The sequence below is a fragment of the Sus scrofa genome, chromosome 9 (genome assembly GCF_054392235.1).
Source record: "Sus scrofa isolate SSC_HxYL_T2T_F1_AM1 chromosome 9, Sscrofa_HxYL_maternal_Yorkshire_Landrace_v2.0, whole genome shotgun sequence".
Lineage (NCBI taxonomy): Eukaryota > Metazoa > Chordata > Mammalia > Artiodactyla > Suidae > Sus > Sus scrofa.
Window position 1 is genome coordinate 39,693,096 of NC_139391.1, and position 21,834 is coordinate 39,714,929.

The 21,834-nt window shown below is 39.8% G+C and overlaps 1 protein-coding gene across 32 annotated transcripts in view; it reads right to left on the reverse strand.

The window, feature by feature from the left end:
• Positions 1-21,834, reverse strand: part of ALG9 (ALG9 alpha-1,2-mannosyltransferase) — a 104,343-nt gene that overhangs the window by 50,575 nt on the left and 31,934 nt on the right. For 24 of the 32 annotated variants that reach the window (XR_014814323.1, XR_014814328.1, XR_014814330.1 and 21 more), the window contains 1 exon segment: positions 20,347-20,476. The exons of 5 other annotated variants lie outside the window; for them this stretch is intronic. Coding sequence is in view for 19 of the 27 variants with exons in the window: in XM_084974317.1 (XP_084830443.1) it covers positions 20,347-20,476 (130 nt within the window). In the remaining 8 variants the exon portion in view is untranslated. 32 annotated transcript variants of the gene reach the window in all.

Here is a 21,834-nt window from a genome sequence, read left to right on the forward strand (position 1 = left end):
TCATATGCTGCAGGTGCAGCCATAATAAGAAAAAAAAAAATTTCAAGCTCCAGTAAACTGCTACTAATTTTGACTAAAACAAGACAATTTATCATAAGATTTGACTTACTTTAATATTTCATAGAATAAAAAATTGCAGCATGAGAGTTGCCTAGGAAAATCAATTTAAGAAATTATTCTGGGGAGTTCTCATCGTACCTCAGTGGTAACGAATCTGACTAGTATCCATGAGAATGCGGGTTCAACCCCTGGCCTTGCTCAGTGGTTGGGGATCTGGCACTGCCAATGAGCTGTGGTGTAGGTCGCAGACGTGGCTCAGATCCTGAGTTGCTGTGGCTGTGGTGTAGGTGGGCAGCTGTAGCTCCGATTCAACATGTCGCCTGGGAACTCCCATATGCTGAGGGTATGGCCCTAAAAAGAAAAGAAAACAAAAATTCTTCTGGGATCCCACAACTGTGAACAGAATATATAGCTCCCTTTAGATTATGGAGTGTACTCCTGCTACTGGGATCTGGATTAGAGAACACAAAGAGCACAGGAAATGAACAGAAGAATCACATTTAAGAGCAAATCCAAATTCCACATGGATATTCCTAGCTTATTTTCAATGCATAGACAAGATGCTAGAGACAACTAAGTCCAGTTCTTCAAGTCTGCAGAACTTCTTCTGCATGTAAAGAATTTCTCTGAGAAGGTATCTTTCTGACTCCATTTTAGCCACAACATTTCATTACTAAAAAATAGAAATCAAAATCCTATTGTATTTATATCCTACTATATTTAGATGTGGATTATATCAGCAAGGAATCGGAATGTAAACAAGTGCATTAAACAGCTAACGCTCTAAAATGACACCTACAGAAAAGCAGAATAATGCTCTGAACCCCTTGCCGCCAACTAAGCATTCTTATTTAAACCCATCGAATTCCACCATTTGAGTCAAAAGGAACCTCTTAACTACTCTGCCTCTAGCTCTTGCTCTGTGAGTTAGTGAAGTCCTTAACCTAGCCTCAGGTTTCACCATCTCCTCAAAGGGTTCAGGCTGCAAACCACTAAAATCCCTCTTATCTCTAAGAAAGGATCATAGTAGAGAAAGTACTTTCATTACAATTGTAAATATACTCCCACTGCTGATTGCATTTGGTGTGTTTTCACATTGAAAGACATCCCTAGGAGTTCCTGTTGTGGTGTAGCGGAAATGGACACAATCCGACTAGGAATCTGACTAATATTGTTGAGGACATGGGTTGGATCCCTGGTCCTCAATGGATTAAAGGATTCAGCATTGATGCAGTGTAGGTCCCAGGTTCAGATCCCACCTTGCTGTGGCTGTGATGTAGGCCAGCAGCTGTACCTCTGATTCAACCCCTAGCCTGGGAACTCCCATAGGCCTCCCATAGGCGTCTAAAAAGACAAAAAAGAAAAGAGAAGAAAAGAAAGACATCCCTGTACTGGAGGTAACAAATACACAGACTCTGCTTTTCACACTGCCAAGACATGGGCAACTAGGAAGCCTGTCTTAAATTCCTCTAGCACTGAACACAGCTGGAAACACATATTTGTCAGAAAGACAAATAAAAATAATTTTGCAAAGGCAAAATAAGGTCATCTGGTTCTCTGAATTTGCTGCTGTCAAGGAGCTATTTAAAGCCAAGACAATACCATTGTTATTCTGACATTATTAAATACGTAAACGGTTTGGGAAATGCTGCGGGCTGGTGTGCTTGAGAAAACATTCAACTTTTCTTCAGTTCCAAAGGCTTTATCAACGTACATGAGTGAGAACACCCAGGACAGGGGTGACGCCACTCAATAAAGTCCCATCCACATGCCTCTTAGTTCTCAGCAACATACCTCAACATAAACAAACCTACTATGTGTACAAAATGCATATTTAGAAAACTGAGAAATCATGACAGATTGTTTCATTTATTTTACAACGGCAAATTCAGGGTTTCCTTTGTAAATTTGACTTTAAATGAGTTTTTATAAAACATTTTACGAATACATCTATAATGGAGATTGAAATTCATTAGATTTTATGACTAAAGTCACTACTATCACAACCATCTTTAAGAAAAGTCTTAATTAAGTACCAAATCAGGAAACAAAGGAAAACAAATCACGCAACTTTCAAAAAAACTTCTACTTAAGTTGAGCGAGATATACAAACAGTCATATACTGTTTTTGTCAAAAATTTCCATTTTTAAGGGCTTTATAGTGTCACTATAATTTAAAAGAGGGCCGGAGGAAGACATACAGATGCCTACCCTTTGGAACTCACTACCTAAGATGGACAAGACCAGATGAATAAACTTTTTTTTCTTTTTTCTCTTTCTTTCTTTTTTATGACCACACCTGCAACATATAGAAGTTCCTAGGCCAGCGGTCGAATCAGAGCTGCAGCTGCAGGCCTATGCCATAGCCACAGCAATGCAGGATCCAAGCCACATCTATGACCTACACCACAGCTTGTGGCAACGCTGGACCCTTAACCCAAGATGAACAAACTTTAAATGGTATCCAGCCAATAGAATAAAGCAATTATGCCACCTTACACCAGCCAGAATGGCCATCATCCAAAAGTCTACAAACAATAAGTGCTGGAGAGGGTGTGGAGAAAAAGGAACCCTTGTACACTGTTGGTGGGATTGTAAATTGGTGCAACCACTGTGGAAAACAGTATGGAGATTCCTCAGAAAACTAAACATAGAACTACCATTTGATCCAGCAATCCCACTCCTGGGCATCTATCCAGAGAAAAGACACATGTACTCCGATGTTCACTGCAGCACTCTTTTCAACAGCCAAGACATGGAAAACAACCTAAATGTCCATCGACAGAGGAGTGGATCCAGAAGATGTGGTACATGTACACAATGGAATATTACTCAGCCATTGAAAGGAACGAAATACCAGCATTTTTAGCAACATGAATGGACCTAGAAATTATCATGCTAAGTGAAGTCAGCCATACAATGAGACACCAACATCAAATGCTTTCACTGACATGTGGAATCTGAAAAAAGGACAGACGGAACTTCTTTACAGAGCAGATGCTGACTCACAGACATTGAAAAACTTTTGGTCTCTGGAGGAGACAGTTTCAGGGATGGGGGAATGTGCTTGGGTTATGGGATGGAAATCCTGTGAAACTGGATTGTTATGATCATTATACAACTACAGATGTGATAAATTCATTGAATAAAAAAAATTTAAAAAAAGAATAAAGCAATTATGCCAGAGTAGAAATAAAAAGTAACAGAAAGTTTTTAACCAACCAAAGTCGGCAAAACATGCTCACAAAACTTTCTATTATAATTTTCTCTGCTTAATCAGTCCATTGACATTATTACCCTAGGACATATTTTGAGTTCCAAGAAGAAGTGACTTTTTAAACTCAAACCTTTGACAGTTGTTTTCATGGCCCATTCAAAAGGGTATAAATGCAGGGTTCCCATTGTGGCTCAGTGGTATCGAAACTGATTAGTATCCATGAGGGTGGAAGTTCGATCCCTGGCCTCACTCAGTGGGCTAAGGATCTGGCGTTGCCATGAGCTGTGGTATCGGTCACAGATGTGGCTTGGGTGCCGCATTGCTGTTATCGTGGCATAGGCCTGGCTACAACTCCTATTTGACCCCTGGCTTGGGAACTTCCACATGCCTCTAGTGCGGCACTGAAAGAACAAAAAGAGAAAAACAAACAGACAAAAAGTATATAAATTCAACAGAATAGGCTCTGTCTAGGTTAATATTTGCATCAACCTATGAAAATGTATAACTTATTTCCTACATGAATGTTGGGAAAAGCAAGGAAGGGGAAATTGGCTGGGAAAGGTGACCTATTTTCTAGTGATTCTTATGTTGGATTCCAATGGGTAACTTTGTTAGTTTACTTGAAAATTCTCATATTGAAATATTAATCGCAAAATATGTACAGGAATAGAGGTTATTTATGAACTTTTTTTCTACTAACATAGATCATCGAGGGGTGGTGAATTTTTTTTAAAGATTAAGTAGATTTTAGAGTTTGGGGTATTTTGAGCACAAGCTACCCATTCTCCTTGTCTGGCCCTGCAATAAACCTTTCTCTGTTCCCAAAAAAAAAAAAAAAAGGTTAAGTAGATGTTTAAGGAAAATGGATAGTGCATAATAGGGGACTAAACAGGGTTAAATACTCATGGGAAAATTTTGTTGTAATAACAAAATAAAAAGAAATATAGGCTAGTTCTTTGTCCAATCTATACGAACTCTTACAAAAAACAAGATCTGTAGTCTGAAAAGCAGTTTGGCAGAAGAGCTGGAGGAAAGGTAGCAGAAAAAGTGGCATTACAGGAACAGCAAAATACCTTTGTAAAGACTCACAGGTGTAAGTGAGCCAGACAGCCAGGCCAGGTGGAAGAGACTAAGTTATGTGATGCAGGCTGTAGTACGTGCCTCCAGGCTTTGAATTAGGGTTTCTGTACTTGACCCTGACTGCAGAGTTTAGAAGCATCAATGTAAATACAGACCTAACATAGCTTATTCCATCATCCTACAATATACCAAACTTGATAGAGAACCAGCTAAGATAAATCTGCCAAACACTAAACTCTGCCAACTCACATTAGAAACAAATGACAGAAGAAAGTGAGACAGTGTCTTAAGTGACTATGCAGTCACAGATATGATAATGAAGGTCTCTGAAGCCAATTTCTTTCCAAGTTAAAGTTAGCATTTTGGAAGAGAAAGATAAAGGAAGTGAACAGCAGATATAAACAATGGAGTCAAATCAAAGGACTGTTTTTATGAATCACGGCTTAGAAACTAGAGTTCTTGGTAAGGGTCAGAATGCATCTCATCAAGACCAGAGTGAATGTGCTTAGAAAAACTCCTAACTAAATGAAGAAAATTTTAAACTATAATCCAAAGGAGCAAAAGAACACCCAGAGAAAATCATAAAATAAGATGCTCTAGTCCAAAAGACATGATATTTAAAACAAAACAAAACAAAGAAGGAAGAACTAAAATTTCAGGAGAAAATAGAGAATTATAAATAAAAACCTATAGTCTCAAATATCAATGAAGCATTTAAACTAACATATATTTTTTCTTTTCTTTCTTTCTTTCTTTCTTTCTTTCTTTCTTTCTTTCTTTCTTTCTTTCTTTCTTTTTTTTTACAGCCACTCATATAGCATATGGAAGTTCCCAGGCTAGGGGTCGAATCAGAACTGCAGCTGCTGACCTACGCCACAGCCACAGCAACACCAGATCCAAGCCACATCTGCAACCTACACTACGGCTTGCAGCAACATCGGATCCTTAACCCACTGAGTGAGTCCAGGGATCAAACTCACATCCTCATGGATACTATGTCAGGTTCCTAACCCACTGACCCACAACAGGAACTCCTTATATGTTAAGAGAAGGTGACAAATAAAAAAAACTAAAGCAGGTACTTTTCCTAAGCCCTGGATATTATGCCTGAAACAAACATAAGCCAACTTGAAAGGGCAGATGAAAGAAGGCAGACCAACTAGGAACCTCAGGACCCCAGGAACAATATTTTTCAACAATAACCACTCTACTACAAAAATGATCATTAATTTTATATGTCAATTTAGCTGGGACACAGTATCTAGATATGCAGCCAAATATTTATTCTAGATGTTGCTACAAAGGTTTTGGGGTTTTTTTTGTTGTTGTTCGTTTGTTTTACTTTTTCTTTTTACAGCTGCACCTATGGCATATGCAAATTTCCAGGCTAGGGGCCAAACCAGAGCTGCAGCTGCCGACCTACACCACAACCACAGCAACGCCAGATCCAAGCTGCCTCTGCGACCTATACCACAGCTTGCAGTAATGCCAGATCCTTAATGAACTGAGCAAGGCCAGGGATCGAATCCATATCCGCACAGACACTCTGTCAGGTTCTTACTCCACTGAGCCACAGTGGGAACTCCACAAAGGTATATTTAAGAAGAGATTAAAATTTAAATCAGTAGACTTTTGAGTAAAGCAGATTACCCTTCATAATGTGGGTGGGCCTCATTCAATCAGCTGAAGACCTTAAGAGAAAAAGAATTCTTTTATCCCCCTAGGAAGAGAGAATTCTGCCTCCAGACTGCCTCTAAACTTGAGCTGCAAGATCAGATCTTCCCTGGGTCTTCAATGTATCAATCACCTTACAATTTCAGACTTACTGTCCCCCACACAATTGTGAGTCAATTCCCAAAGTAAATTAAATCAATCTCTGTCTAATACACACACACACAACACACACACATTCTATTGTTCTGTTTCTCTTAGAAGCCTAGCATATCAGCCAATACTCCCTCAAAAACTGTCATTCCACCCATATCTCTGACAGTAAATGTCAAGTGGAGAGCCTAGATGTCCACTCTTATCAGGCTGTAATAAGGACCCTCCTCCCGGCCTGGATGATGTCAGAGAGGAACAAGTAGGGAGCCAGGACATTCAACCCTGCTGGGCAGTAATAAGCCTTCCTTCTCCTCTACCACCCTGTGGCATCAGTGGAATCCACCCAACCTGGCAGTAACGAGGCACCCCTCCTCTCATATGCTGAGGGGGTAAGAGAGAAGACCTAATAGAGACTCACAATTTTCACTACCGTCCAAGATAATGAGGCCACCCCCTTCCGATAGCATCAGTGGAGTTACGTAGAGAGAAATAACAAGGCACCCCTGCCCTTTCAGCCAAGGTGATATCAATAGAGGCCTAGTAGAGAGCATGAACTCTTGCTGGCATCCAGCAGTAACAAACACCTTGTCCAGCCCCAGGTATCAATGGAAGCCAGGTGGGGAACCTGGACATCCATCCCCATCTGGCAGTAACAAGGCAACACTCCCTCTCCCATTACTGTAGGCTCAGAGGAGGCTGGCTAAAACAGAAGCCTTAAATAAGATCCAGAGTCTCATAATATCCAAAATGTCCAAGTTTCAATGAATGGAAGATCTCGTGACATGACAAATGACAACACACTTCAAAACAGAGATGACAGTGATGTAAAATTACCAGAGATTTTAAAGCTCTATGATAAAAATGCTTCAATGAGCAATCACAAACACGCTTGAAACAAAAGAACAGAAAGTCACAGTAAAGAAACAGAAAGTCTCAGCAAAGAAACAGAGGAAGTAAAGAAGAACCAAATGGAAATTTTAGAAATAAAAAAGACAAGAACTGAAATTAAAAGCTCAGTACATATGCTACACAGCAAAACAGAGGAGTCAGAGGAAAAAAAATCAGTGAACTAGGAAACATAATAATAAAATTATATAATCTGAGTAACAGGAAAAAAAAGGACTGGAGATAAAAGAGAGCTTCAGGAGCCTCAGGAGCTGTAACAAAAGATGTAATACTCATGTCATTGTGTCCCACAAGGAGAGAAGAAAGAGGGCAGGGCTGAAAAAGTATTAAAAGAAATAATGGTTGAAAGCTTCCCAAGCTTGGCAAGAAACTTATGGAATCAAGAAGCTAACTGAACCCCAAGCAGACTAAACTCAAAGAAATTCATTCTAAGATAGACCATGATTTAACCTCTGAAAACTAAAAACAAAGAAAAAATCTTGAAAGCAGCCAAAGGAAACAGACACAATATTTTTCTTTCCTTCTTTTTTTGTTTTTTTGTCTTTTTTAGGGCTGCACCTGTGGCATATGGAGGTTCCCAGGCGAGTGGTCTAATCAGAACTATAGCTGCCGGCCACAGTCACAGTCACAGCAACACCAGATCCGAGCCATGTCTGTGACCTACACCACAGCTCACGGCAATGCTGGATCCTTAACCCACTGAGCGAGGCCAGGGATCGAACCCGCAACCTCATGGTTCCTAGTCAGATTCGTTCCCACTGCACCATGACAGGAACTCCATATTTTTCAAGTATTAAATGAAAAAATAACTGTCAACTCAGAATTCCATATCAAGGGAAAATAAATTCTTTAGAATGAAGGGGAAATCAAGACATTCCCAGATGCAGAATGGTCAGGATGGGCATTATCAAAAAGTCTACAAAAAATAAATGTTGGAGAGGGTGTGGAGAAAAGAGAACATTCCTACACTCTTGGTAGGAATGTATATTGGGGCAACCACTATGGAGAATAGTATGGAGGTTCCTCAGAAAACGTAAGGGTTACCATATAATCCAGCAATCCCACTCCTGGGCACATAGCCAAAAAAAGATCAAAACTCTAATTTGAAAAGATACATGCACCTGAATATTTACAGCAGCACTGTTTACAATAGCCAAGACATGGAAATAACCTAAATGCCTGTTGAAAGATGAAGAGATAAAGAAAATGTCATGTAAAAGGAGTTCCCGTTGTGGTTCAGCAGTAATGAACCCGAATGGTATCCATGAGGATCCCTGGCCCTGCTCAGTGGGCTATGGATCCAGCCTTGCCCTGAGCTGTAGTGTAGGTCACAGAGGCAGCTCAGATCTGGCATTGCTGTGACTGTGGTGTAGGCTGGCAGCTGTGGCTCCAATTTGACCCCTGGCCTGGGAACTTCCATATGCTGTAGGTGTGTGCCCCCACCCACTCCCCAAAAAAGAAAGAAAATATCATGTATACATACACAATGGAATGCTACTCAGTCATAAAAAAAGAATGAAATACTGCCGTCTGTAGCAACCTGGGTAAACCTAGAGATTACCATACCAAGTAAGATAAATCAGAGAAAGACACATGTCATATGATTTCATTTAGACATGGAATCTAAAAAAATAATACAAATGAACTCATTTCCAAAACAGAAATAGACCATATAAGACCATTAGAGTTACCACAGACATAGAAAACAAACTTGTGGTTATCAAAGGAAAAGGTGGGGGGGGAGGGATAAATTAGGAGTTTGGGATTAGCAGATACATGCTACTATATATAAAATAGATAAACAACAAGGACCTACTGTATGGCACAGGGAACCATATTCAATATCTTGTCATAACCTATAATGGAAAAGAATATATATATACATATATAAAACATATAACTGAATTGCTCTGGTGTATACCTAAAACTAACACACACTGTAAATGAATTACACTTCAACTTAAAAAGGAAATTTTTAAAGGAAGGAAAACCAAGAAAACATGTCACTACCTTGAAAGAATGGCTACGGGAATTCTTGCAACAGAACAGAGACGATGAAAGAAGAAATCAGGTGAGATTAGGAAGGAAGAGAGAACAGAAAGAGTTAAGAACAGGGATAAAAATAATACACTTACCTTCTCTTGAGTTTTCTGAATTATGTTTAGAGGTTGAAGCAAAAATTGCAACATGTTCTAGTGTGGTTCTCAATAAACAGGGGAAATATTTAAGACAATTAGATTATAAGCAGAGGAAGGTAAAGGAACATAAAGGCAGGTAAGATTTCTACACATCACTTGAATTAGTACAGCCAATCTGGAAAACAGCTTGGCGGTTTCTTAAAAAACTAAACACACACCTACCATATGATCCAGCAATCATATCTCTGGGCATTTATCCCAGAGAAATTTAAATATATATCCACACAAAAACCTGTACACAAAGATTTATAACAGCTTTATTTGTAAAAGCCAAAAACCGGAAACAACCAAAATATCTCATATAAGTAAATGGTTAAACAAACTGTAGTATATCAATACCATTAAATGCTACTCAGAAATAAAGAGGAACAAACTACGGACACAATTTGGATGGATGGCAAGGGCATTATGCTGAGGGGAAAAAAAGGTAATTTCAAACATAATACACTATATAATTCCTTTTATATAAAATTGTCAGAATAATAAAATTAGAGATAGAAGACAAATCTGCAGTTCCTGGGGGTCACGGATGGGGAAGGTGGGCTGTAACTATAAAGGAGAAGTACAAAGATGATCTTGGTAGTGACGGAATTGTTCTGCACCTTACTTTCAGTGGTGATAAACTGAACGTATACTTGTGATGAAATAGCACAGAGCTATACCCCCATCGGCTTCCTGGTTTGGGAATTACACTATAGGTATACTGGGAGAAACTGGATGAAGGGTACACGTACCCTTCTCTGAACTATCTTTTTTTTATTATTATTAAAGTAGTTGATTTACAATGTTGTGCCAATACTATCTTCGTAACTTCCTATGACTCTGTAATTATTTCAAAATAATTTTTTTCGGGAGTTCTCACCTTGGCTCAGCGGAAACAAATCCAACTAGCAACCATGAGGATGCAGGTTCGATCCCTGGCCTTGTTCAGTGGGTTAAGTAAGGATCCAGAGTTGCCGTGAGCTGTGGTGTACGTTACAGACATGGCTCGGATCTGGCGCTGCTGTGGCTATGGCATAGGCCAGCGGCTACAGCTCTGATTGGATCTCTAGTCTGGGAACCTCCATATGCTGTGGGTGCAGCCCCAAAAAGACCCAAAAAATAATAATTTATTTAAAAAATGAAAAAAAAAGCAGGATGGTATATGTGACTGAACTGGTTAATTTGTATCTGTAATGGAAGAGTACATCTTTCTCATAAGAAACTCAATATAGAGGGAGTGGCAAAAACCAAATCCTCGTGAAAATCCTTCAACATGAAAGAATAAATGGAAAGTACTGAACATGTTGATAAGACTTGGAAGAGAAATAACAGAAACAATATTAATCAAAAGGAGATATCAACCAGAATTCCCTGGTAGCTCAGGAGGTTAAGGATCCAGTGCTGTCACTGCTGTGGATGAGGATGCTGCTGTGATACAGGTTTGATTCCTGACCTGGAAACTTCTGCATGTGTGGGTTCAGCAAAAAAAAAGAAAGAAAGAAAGAAAGAAAGAAAGAGAGAAAGAAAGAAAGAAAGGAAGGAAGGAAGGAGCTATCAACCTTGTTTTCTATGAAATAAACTGCTAACCAGTCTTATAGTAAATGCCATGATATTAAGGCAATAAATAATATGAATCTTTTTAGTGGGCTGGCATCTTGGAAGGTAATATAAGCCTATTTAGTTCTATTCCTTATGAAAGGCAGGCAGAGACAGCTATAGAAATCAGACGTTTTGGTAAGTTAAGGATCTCATTATTATTATTATTATTTGTCTTTTTAGGGCCACACCCATGGCATATGGAGGTCCCCAGGCTAGGGGTCGAATTGGAGCTGCAGCTGCCAGGTTACACCACAGCCACAGCAATACAGGAACCAAACTGAGTCTGCAACCTACACCATGCTCACAGCAATGCTGGATCCTTAACCTACAGATCTCATTTTTTTTTTTTTTTTTGGTCTTTTTGCTATTTCTTTGGGCCGCTCCCGCGGCATATGGAGGTTCCCAGGCTAGGGGTCCAATCGGAGCTGTAGCCACTGGCCTACGCCAGAGCCACAGCAATGCGGGATCCGAGCCGCGTCTGCAACCTACACCATAGCTCACGGCAACGCCGGATCGTTAACCCACTGAGCAAGGGCAGGGACCAAACCCGCAACCTCATGATTCCTAGTCGGATTCGTTAACCACTGCGCCATGACGGGAACTCCCAGATCTCATTATTAAAGCAAGAGGATGCGGGAGAGTTCATCTCTTTCAGTCTGGGATCTGTTAATGAAGACTGAAAAGGTTCATTCAATTAGCATCTGTGCAGTGCTGGGCCATGTGGGCGAGGCCATGACGGAAGAACATGCTCGCTATCCTCTAGGGGCTTGCACCTCGTATAGGGAGTGGACTACACCTCGATCTTGAAGAACTGCCAATGCTCAAGTCCCAGTTAGTCTACATTTCTACTATCACCAGGGTCTGGGGAGGGCCTCTCGTGAGTTCAAGAAGACTAAATAAAGGGTTGCTTGAATATTTTAGTTAATTTTAAGAATCACCTGCTGTGCATCAAGCCCCACATTAAGTACTGTAAAAGTACATGGACTCATGTCCTTATATAAGTTTATAATCTATCAAAGTAGGTTAGTTAACTGCATGCTGAGTATTGCTTTTAAAGCCTGCCAGAGATCTTGGTGGGTTCAAAGATTTGATATCTATAGCTCCTATTATGGTAATTTTTAAAATTTCGAAAGTAAAATATGATTCATTACAAAAATATATTTTAAATGCATTTTTAAAATCACCTATAATTCTACCACCCAAAGAAAATCAACATCAAACTGTTAGTTTTTGTCTCAGGCTTTTTTCTTTGCAGATAAAGATTTTCCTTCACAGAACCTGGATCACGCTATATATACAGTTTTACTATGACTATTTATAGTTTGAGCTTTCAGGGTCTGAATCCTTGGTAACAAGTGACTACTGCCCCTCAGGTCTAAGAGAATCGGAAAGAAGAGTTTCTTCTCTCAATTTTATCAGTATCTCAGTGCAACATCTGAGACCACACTACATAACCACATCATCTTCAATTCCAAAATCAAAAGGCTGCACTTAAATTTGCCTTAAAGTGTAACCAAAGAGCTCATTTTTTTTGTTTCTTCAGATTTAATCATTCTTTCTTGCATCAAAAATAACAAAATTGTAGGGTGACATTAACACATGATCATGAAACAAAAATGTGTTTCATTTCATTAGTCACAGGCTACATATCAACCAGCTGTCGAAGCTAAAAATATGCCTTGGTTTAAAATTTTGTAAAATACAAGCATTTAAGACTCATTTTGAAAGAAATGTGACTTCTTTCAGTTTCTAACAACCCATTAGAAGCTTTGGAGAAGAAAAAACCAGCACCTCGAAACCAAAAGAAAATTTTTAAAGTGGTGAGGGAATTCAAACAAATGCATCAATAACATCACACTGTATCTTAGTAAGATGTAAGGATGTTACGTGGTGAGGATGACAACTTAATGCCACGTCAGATGTAAACAAAAATATACACTCTCCAAGAAAACAAAAGCCCTGAGACAGAGGCAAGACATCAACAATAAAAAGTGTGCATTTTGTTGGGGAGGAGTGGACCAAAGGCAGTTAGGCAGTAATAAATACTCTCACAGCTTTTCCTCATCAGCTGTTACAGAGACTCTGTCAGGGATAGAGTCTGTAGCAGTATCTTCTCATCTCTCAAACATCACACTCAGGTAGCATGACATTGATACCTTCTCCTGCGGGACAGAAGCAGCAGAGAGACTTCTTTCTCCAGTCACTAGGCCACATGCCCAGGAAGCATGTCTCAAGATAAGATCTGCCACCACGAAACAGGGGATTAGAAAACAGGTAATGGGACAAGCTGAAATATAAACACTGCAACTGGATGTCAGGTGCAGTTACAGCAAACTGGAGAGATATAAAGCTATTTCAAGGGTCTTAGAAACTCACAAAATATATAAGAAGAAAATACACTTCATTCAGTTCCAGAAAAGAATCATAGGCTCTCCTGACTCCCAGATCAGTGCTCTTGCCACTGTATCATTTCGCTGGCCATCGATACTATCCTATGAATTTTTTTTTTTTGAAATAGGAACAATGGGGCCTAAGAGGAAACATTTGATACATAAAGATTTCAAGTGTTCTTCTGGCTCTTCATTTCTTCTTTTATATATACTCAAATTAAATTTTAAAAAGTAGTTGTTACCCAGAAGCACAGACTGCCCTACAGTTTTATTGTCCTCCCACAAAGCCTTGCTAAATACATATTTGTGAATGAATCCTTAAATTCACAAGTAAAAATTTACTGTGCCATAAAAATGTAAACTTACAAGTGAAAATTTTCAGCCATTCAATCACTAAAAATCATGAAAACATCACTTCATTTTTAATTGCCACCACAATGGATACTACTGAATTAATTTCTTTCTTTTTTTTTTTTTTTTTTTGCCTTTTTGCCATTTCTTGGGCCGCTCCCGTGGCATATGGAGGTTCCCAGGCTAGGGGTCCAATCTTATTCTACTGTGCCTATTATATCAATTTGAATCTGCTTGCTTTGCTAGTCAAGGCTAATAACATTTAGTAAGGTTATCTACAGGGCAATTAATTTTCTCCTCGAACAGGATGTCCAATAAGGATAAGAGAAATGATTAACAGAGAGCGAAAAAGGAGTTCCCATTGTGGCGCAGCAGGTTAAGAACCAGACTAGTATCAGTGAGGATGTGGGTTCCATCCCTGGCCTCGCTCAGTGGGTTAAGGATCCAATGTTGCCACTAGCTTTGGTGTAGGTTGCAGATGCAGCTCAGATCCTGTGTTGCTATGGCTATGGGGTAGGCCTGCAGCTGCAGTTCCAATTTGACCCCTATCCTGGGAACTCCCATATGCTGCAGGTGTGGCTGTAAAAAGAAAAAAAAAAAAAAATACAATAATAAGAGAGAAAAAGAAGAGAGAAAAAAGAAAAAGGAATGGCCCTCAATCATTTATTTTGATTGATTAACACAGAAACTGTTATATAAAGTATCTGGCATACATGTAACAGAGCTCTAGAAATAGAAAAGTACTTTTTTTTTTTTTTGTCTTTTTAGGGCTGTACCCGAGGCATATGGAAGTTCCCAGGCCAGGGGTCGAATCAGGAGCTGCAGCCGCTGGCCTTCACCACAGCCACAGCAACTCAGGATCCAAGCCACATCTGCGACCAACACCACAGCTCACAGCAATGCCAGATCCTTAACCCAATGGGCAAGGCCAGGGATAGAACCTACGTCCTCATGGATGCTACTCAGATTCGTTTCTGCTGAGCCACAACAGGAACTCCTAGAAAGTATTTCTTAAAAAGTAATGCTCCCGCACTTAACGTCTATTCAGCCCTGTTACATGGAAAAACAATTAACTATCACAGGAAAACACATATTCAAGTGATAAACCATATGGTATAAACTATAAAGTAGCTTTGAAAGTAAGAGGCAGTGTGAAAAGAATACTAGGGAATCCAGAAACCAAACTTCTTATCCTAGAACTAACCTTTGTCAAGTTATAACTTCTCTGAGCATCAGTTTTTTTCACCCATAAAATGAAGAGCTCATAAACTTTATGACACCTTAAATTCCTTTCCAAATCCATAATTATTTCCACTGGCTAAATGATAAAAGCAAGGATAAATAAGAATGAGAATAAACAGTTCTCTTGTAACACTTGTTTTGAAAATGCAAATTTGTTCCAATGCAACTGATATATTAGGGAATAATGTGAGCATAATTCACTTTCTGCATTTGTTTATATGTCATTTAATCCATAAGAAAGACTAGGTGAAGCCAGAAAACTGCAATCATTGGAACCAATCAGCTAAGCACAGGAATATACAAAATGCATATAAGCCCGCACTCAAGTATCTCCCAACTTCTTTACTTTTTTTTTTTGTCTTTTTGTCTTTTTGAGGGCCACACTTGCGGCACATGAGGTTCCTAGGCTAGGGGTTGAGTCGGAGCTGTAGCCACTGGCCTACGCCAGAGCCACAGCAACGCGGGATCCGAGCCAAGTCTGCGACCTACACCACAGCTCACAGCGATGCCGGATCCTTAACCCGCTGAACAAGGCCAGGGATTGAACCCGCAACCTCATGGTTCCTAGTCGGATATGTTTCCACTGTGCCACAACGGGAACTCCATCTCCCAACTTCTTTAGTTCACTGCATTGTAAGCGACACTCATCATGAAAGAATATGCAGCAAAAAACATTACTGATGCAGTATAGTTATAACAATACAGTAGAAGCCAGAGCCTTTCCAAACACTCACTTGTAACTCGTTTTTTTAGTGCCACAGTACGGCACATGGAAGTTCCCAGACTAGAGGTCTAATAGGAGCTGCAACTGCCGGCCTACACCACAGCCACAGCAACTCGGGATCCAAGCCATGTCTGTGACCTACACCACAGCTCACAGCAACACCAGATCCTTAACCCACTGAGCGAGGCCAGGGACTAAACCTGCATCTTCATGGATTTTAGTCAGGTTTTTAACCCTCTGAGCCTCGACGGGAGCTCCCTCACTTGTAACTCTTGACAAACTCAGAGGTAAAAGAGCAGAGTGAAATAGAGAAGGTCATGCAGGTTTCTTAGTTTCCACTCACACTAGAAACAGGATACAACTCAATCACTCAGCATTGAAGCCAAGGGTTGGCTAAGGCCTGTCACTCAGAACCAAAGGGTGAACAAAAATAACGCTGCTATTTAGCATGTTCAGGAAAGATAGAGAACATAATTATTTTGTCCTTTTGAATGAACCCATACTTAAAACCAGGGCGGATACCAGAAGAAACAAACATAAATGTAGTATGACATGTGCTCTTATATGTCTGGCAAAGTTATTTGGCCACTACAGTCTTGATCCTGGCACCATTTATTAAAGAACTACAACAGTATTTTTTTTAAATAATTGAGATTTTTGTTTATATACATACGAATGCAAGAGAAAAAAGTGAAAGCAAAAAACATCAAAATGGTAATAGTGGTTTAATATCTGGGTAACAAGATCATAGGTGATTTTTTTCTTATTGATAACTTTCATTATTTTATGTTACAAGTGTTTATTACTTTTATCATCAAAGGAAAACAAGTATCTTTTTAAATAGTTAAATGAAAGAAACTAATCCCTGATCATAGTTCCTGTAGAATTCACAGTAGGCCATCAACTCTCTCTCTTCTACTTTCCAAAGGGTCAAAGGTGAGTGGACTGGATTGGAAGGGCACTTTCCTCACTATGCAGGAATCCAGAGAACTCTGCAGGAACCCGCAACTGCAGAAAGGTGTTTGGGCACAGTGACAGACACGACACACACAGAATATGCACCTGACCTATCTGTCCCTGCTTTTACCAGCCAGCATTTTGGTGACGCCTACAGGTCTTCTGCAAAATCTTGACCTTCTGGGTAAAGCTAAGATGTCACTTAATCAAATTTAACAAGTCTGGTAGCAGAGAATATAGAAATATGATCTAACTAGAGACAACCAGTGACTAAAGCCTAGGAAATGTACAACAGGCCACTGCAGATTTTTGTTTTTAAATGAAGTATAGTTGATTTACATATGACATTAGTTTCAGCAGTTTCAGGTGTAAAGCACAGCGATTCACCTTTTTTTTTTTTTTGTAGATTATATTCCATTATAGGTTATTATAAGGTATTAGATATAATTCCCTGTGCTAGACAGTAAACTCTCGTTGCTTATCTATACCGTAGTAGTTTATATCTGTTAATCCCCTACTCCTAATTTGTCACCCCCCAACACTTACTCCTTTGTTTGTTTTCTGTGTCTATGAGTCTGTTTCTGTTTTATATGTAGAGTAACTATTTATTTTTTTTAGATTCCGCATGTAAGTGATATCATATAATAATTGTCTTTGACCTCACTATGCATAATATTCTCTAGGTCCATCCAAGTTGCACAAATTGGCGATATTTCACTCTTTTTTATGGCTGAGTGATCTTCCATTGTATGTGTATAAATATAAATGTGTGTATATACGTGTGTGTGTGTCTGTGACTGTGTGTATAAATATATATATATTTACATATCATATCTTTTTATGCCAATTGTCCGTACTTGGGCACTTGGGTTGTTTCTACGTCTTGGCTATTACAAACAGTGCTGCTGTTGAACAACAGCGCACCTATGAACATGGATCTTTTTGAATTACCGTTTTTGTTTTTTCCTGATGTATACCTAGGATTGGGATTGCTGAATGATATGGTAGTTCTATTTTTAGTTTTTTAAGGACCCTCCATTCTGTTTCTCCATGGTGGCTGCACCACTTTACAATACCACCAACAGTGCAGGAGGGTTCCCTTTTCTCCACATCTTCTCCAGCATTTATTTTTTATTTTATTTGTCCAGCATTTATTATTTGCAGACTTTTTGATGATGGCCATTCTGACCAGTGTGAGATGATACTTCACTGTGGTTCTGATTCACATTTCTCTAACAATTAGCAATGCTGAGCATCTTTTCATGCACCTCTCAGCTACTACAGCTTTAGAGACAGCTTTCCCTCAACATCACAATCCCAACAGTGATGAATATTCACTTTTCTTTTTTTTTTTTTGGTCTTTTTGCTATTTCTTTGGGCCGCTCCCGCGGCATATGGAGGTTCCCAGGCTAGGGGTCAAATCAGAGCTGTAGTCACTGGCCTACGCCAGAGCCACAGCAACGCGGGATCCGATCCGCATCTGCGACCTACACCACAGCTCACGGCAATGCCAGATCGTTAACCCACTGAGCAAGGGCAGGGACCGAACCCGCAACCTCATGGTTCCTAGTCGGATTTGTTAACCACTGCGCCACGACGGGAACTCCAATATTCACTTTTCAAAGCAGAAGGCATACATAGGCTAATTATTAGATATTCAGCAGCACCATAATAGGTGCTATGGAGAACAGAAAGAAATAAGGTACACTCGCTCTCTCCATAGCGTTCACAGTTTTATGGGGAAAAATATGTATGCTTCAGAGATATGTATCTAACATAAGACATCAAAATTAAATGGCTAAATGAGCTATATGGATAAGTATTTAAAGGACTAATAAAAATAAAAAATAAATTAAAAAAAATAAAGGACTGTTCACTATGGACTTAAGCAGCTGGGAAAGGCTTCAGAGAGGAAGAGTTGTGACAGTAGAAGGCAGACAAGGGAAGTCCAGGCACAATCACCAAGATAAAAGCAATGGAATGGAAAAAGCAATGATGAGTCTGGATGGACTGGAATAAAAATCAAGTCGAGGAACAATAAAATTAAGGAGAGAGAGATTTGGGCAGATTTTAAATCCTCTTAAGGTTCTTTTACCTCTAATTTATCAAGTATGCCATTATCAAATTAAGAACATTTGTGGGGAAATGTATGTGCCAGACTCTGTGCTAAATACGACAGAGCTATAATATGCAATCTTACATTGTTTCTTCCAAAATAGGTATCATCATTCCCACTTCACAGACAGAAAATGAAATGACTTTCTATGTCACCAAAGCAAGCAACAGAGCTGGGATTAGAACTCAGGTCTACTCTATTCCAAAGTCCACAATCTTTTTTTACTACCCTGACTGCATCACTTCCCAAAACACAGCAGTGACAACATCACTCTAACTTACTATATCTTCCCCCTTCACAGTGTATTCTCTTACCCTTTTTTTTTTTTTTTTAACCGCTGCACCTGTGGCATATGGAGGTTCTCAGCCTAGGGGTCAAATCAGAGCTGCAGCTGGGGCCTATGCCACAGCCATGACAATGCCAGAACGGAGATGCATCTGCAATCTATGCTGCAGCTTATGGCAATGCCAGATCCTTCAGCTTATGGCAATGCCAGATCCTTAACCCACTGAGCAAGATCAGGGATCGAACCCACATCCTCATGGAGACTACTTCAGGTCCTTAACCTACTGAGCCACAAAAGGAACTCCTCCCCTATCCTTCTGACTATCCATGTACCTGGTGATCCCCTGTACATCAACGTCTGCTCTCAGGACACTATCTGCAGCTAAAATGAAAATGATCAACAACAATTTATCTTGCCCAGGGGACTTTCGTTGTCACAGGAATTGGAGGCTTAAACCAGAAGGAAGCTCCAAGATAAGCCACTTAGTGGGATACATTTCTTACCTTCTTGGGGAGCCAAACCAAATATGTATTTTACAATGTCCATTTTCAGGCCTTATAAGCTAAAGCTCACACAGTAAGAATCTCACTCATCAACCCCGAGAGTCTCTGTGGAAGTCTTACCTGCCCCCAATATGGGAGACAAAAGGCCAGCCGTGGCTGCAGGCTTGCTTCCGCAGAGCACCGGAAGTCCTGCTACTTCACATTTTAAGTATATGACCCAAGAAAATCTAAACATAATGTATTTGACATTTAAATTGTTAAATGTCTCTTAAAGAGAAAGCTTGCCAAAAAATGTGCTTTCTAATAATTCTACAAGATAGTCCTTTACTGTCTCTGGGAACCAGGAAGGCTCTTACCTTTTCTACAATCAAAAATTTTACAGGTATCATAGGGCACAAGCGTCATTTCTCAAAGGAATTGAAATAAAACCCACATGGGATCTCAGAGTGTGTCAAGATGAGTGGGCTGGAGAGCACGGCCCTGACAGACTGGTCATGGACTCCACGTGAGAAGAGCCTTCAGTGACTGTCCATTTGCTAAAACCAGGACACACTAATAGTTAAGTCAAAGGTCTACCAGTAACTTGAAAGTTCCCCACCAAGTATTTTAATGGACTAAAGAATGATAAGAATTTCAGAATGTACTGCAAAATGATGATTCGAACCTAAGAAAACTTCCAGCCCAGCTTAGAAAACATGTTGAATTATATATTTTACACAGAAAATAAAGAAGGTCATCTGAAAATAAAAATTATACTGTTCATTCCTTCTCAACAAAAGCTGTTATATCCCTCACCCTAAAGAAATCACTGTCTAAAAAATTTCCATTTCATCAACACTCTAATATGTATGCCAACAGATGTGAAGGGTAGAACTCTTTCCAAAGTAGTAAAAGGGGAATAATGCCCTTACATATCTGGATGGCTCCTCTAGGTTCTGGTCATTCATGTCAGTAGGAACAATCCGGGTGGCCAGGGGTCCCTCTGCAAAAGGTTTTGGTAACTGGCCTCTGAACTCTGATGGAATGAACTGAAGCTGCCAACTGTCAGAAACACAAATAAGGAGAATAAGAAAAACACAAGGGGCTCGTCTTGCTAAATGAACTTGAAATACACAAGCAAAAAAAAAAAAAAAAAATCTTTCATGTGAAAAACATTTCACTTGGAAAAAAATATTTCTGCTAAAACCTCAACCAAAGAGCAGGGAGGCAAAGGTCACAATTCAGTCCAAAATCGTTGAGAAATTTTCAACTAAAGTTCTCTCAACCCATGTCACCAACTCTCAGTGGTGCAATCTGCCACAGTGGTCATATACCATCAAACCACCAGAAAAAGAGTAAAGTTTATGGCCAGTTCTCACTTCATCCGAGGGATTTAAAATTAAAGCAGGAGTTCCCGTCGTGGCGCAGTGGTTAACGAATCCGACTAGGAACCATGAGGTTGCGGGTTCGGTCCCTGCCCTTGCTCAGTGGGTTAACGATCTGGCGTTGCCGTGAGCTGTGGTGTAGGTTGCAGACGCGGCTCGGATCCCGCGTTGCTGTGGCTCTGGCGTAGGCCGGTGGCTACAGCTCCGATTCAACCCCTAGCCTGGGAACCTCCATATGCCGCGGGAGCGGCGCAAGAAATAGCAACAACAACAACAACAACAACAACAAAAGACAAAAAGACAAAAGACAAAAAAAAAAAATAAAAAAAAAAAAAATAAATAAAATTAAAGCAAATTTATCAGGTGTATAAAGAAAATAGTGAAAAATAAGAACTCACTGTGGAAGAAGTACTTTGTTCCTGACTAATCCTCAAAAGTATCTTTGGTTATGAAACTATTTCAAATGTAAAAGGCAAAGCCTAAACTTAACACTTTAATTAATATTGACTGATATAGGATCTATCAAGTAAAAGACATTAATTACCACCAACTAAGCTACAGAAGCCAGCCCCCAAATGGAATGACATGACTCATCTTAACCTTTCTTTTTCCCTAAATAGGACTCTTCTCCCCGAATGAAGCAAATACAAATGAATTCTAGAGCCTTTGCCATCACATTCAACAACAGACAGCATGGGGGAAAGTGGTACAGATGTCTGAGCCACAGCCTTCCCCAGTGTCCATCCATTGGTAAAGACAAGCACTTCTCTAAAAACACTCTTTTACCTGGAGTTTCTGAACCACTTTTAAAAGTGGATTGATATCAATTAATTATAAAAATTTAAATAAGACTCCCCAGGAAGAGGCACCAGCAGGAGCCCAGGGTCCAAAGTGTGTTCACAAGTCCCCGGGCCTCCGTGCAGGATGCATCGTCCATCAGTGCTCGTCCGCCGAGCACAGGCCATGGGTGCTCAGCCCAGTCCCCACAGTTCTCTGAGATGGTAAGTTATTCAAACACTTGTCAAAAATCTAAAA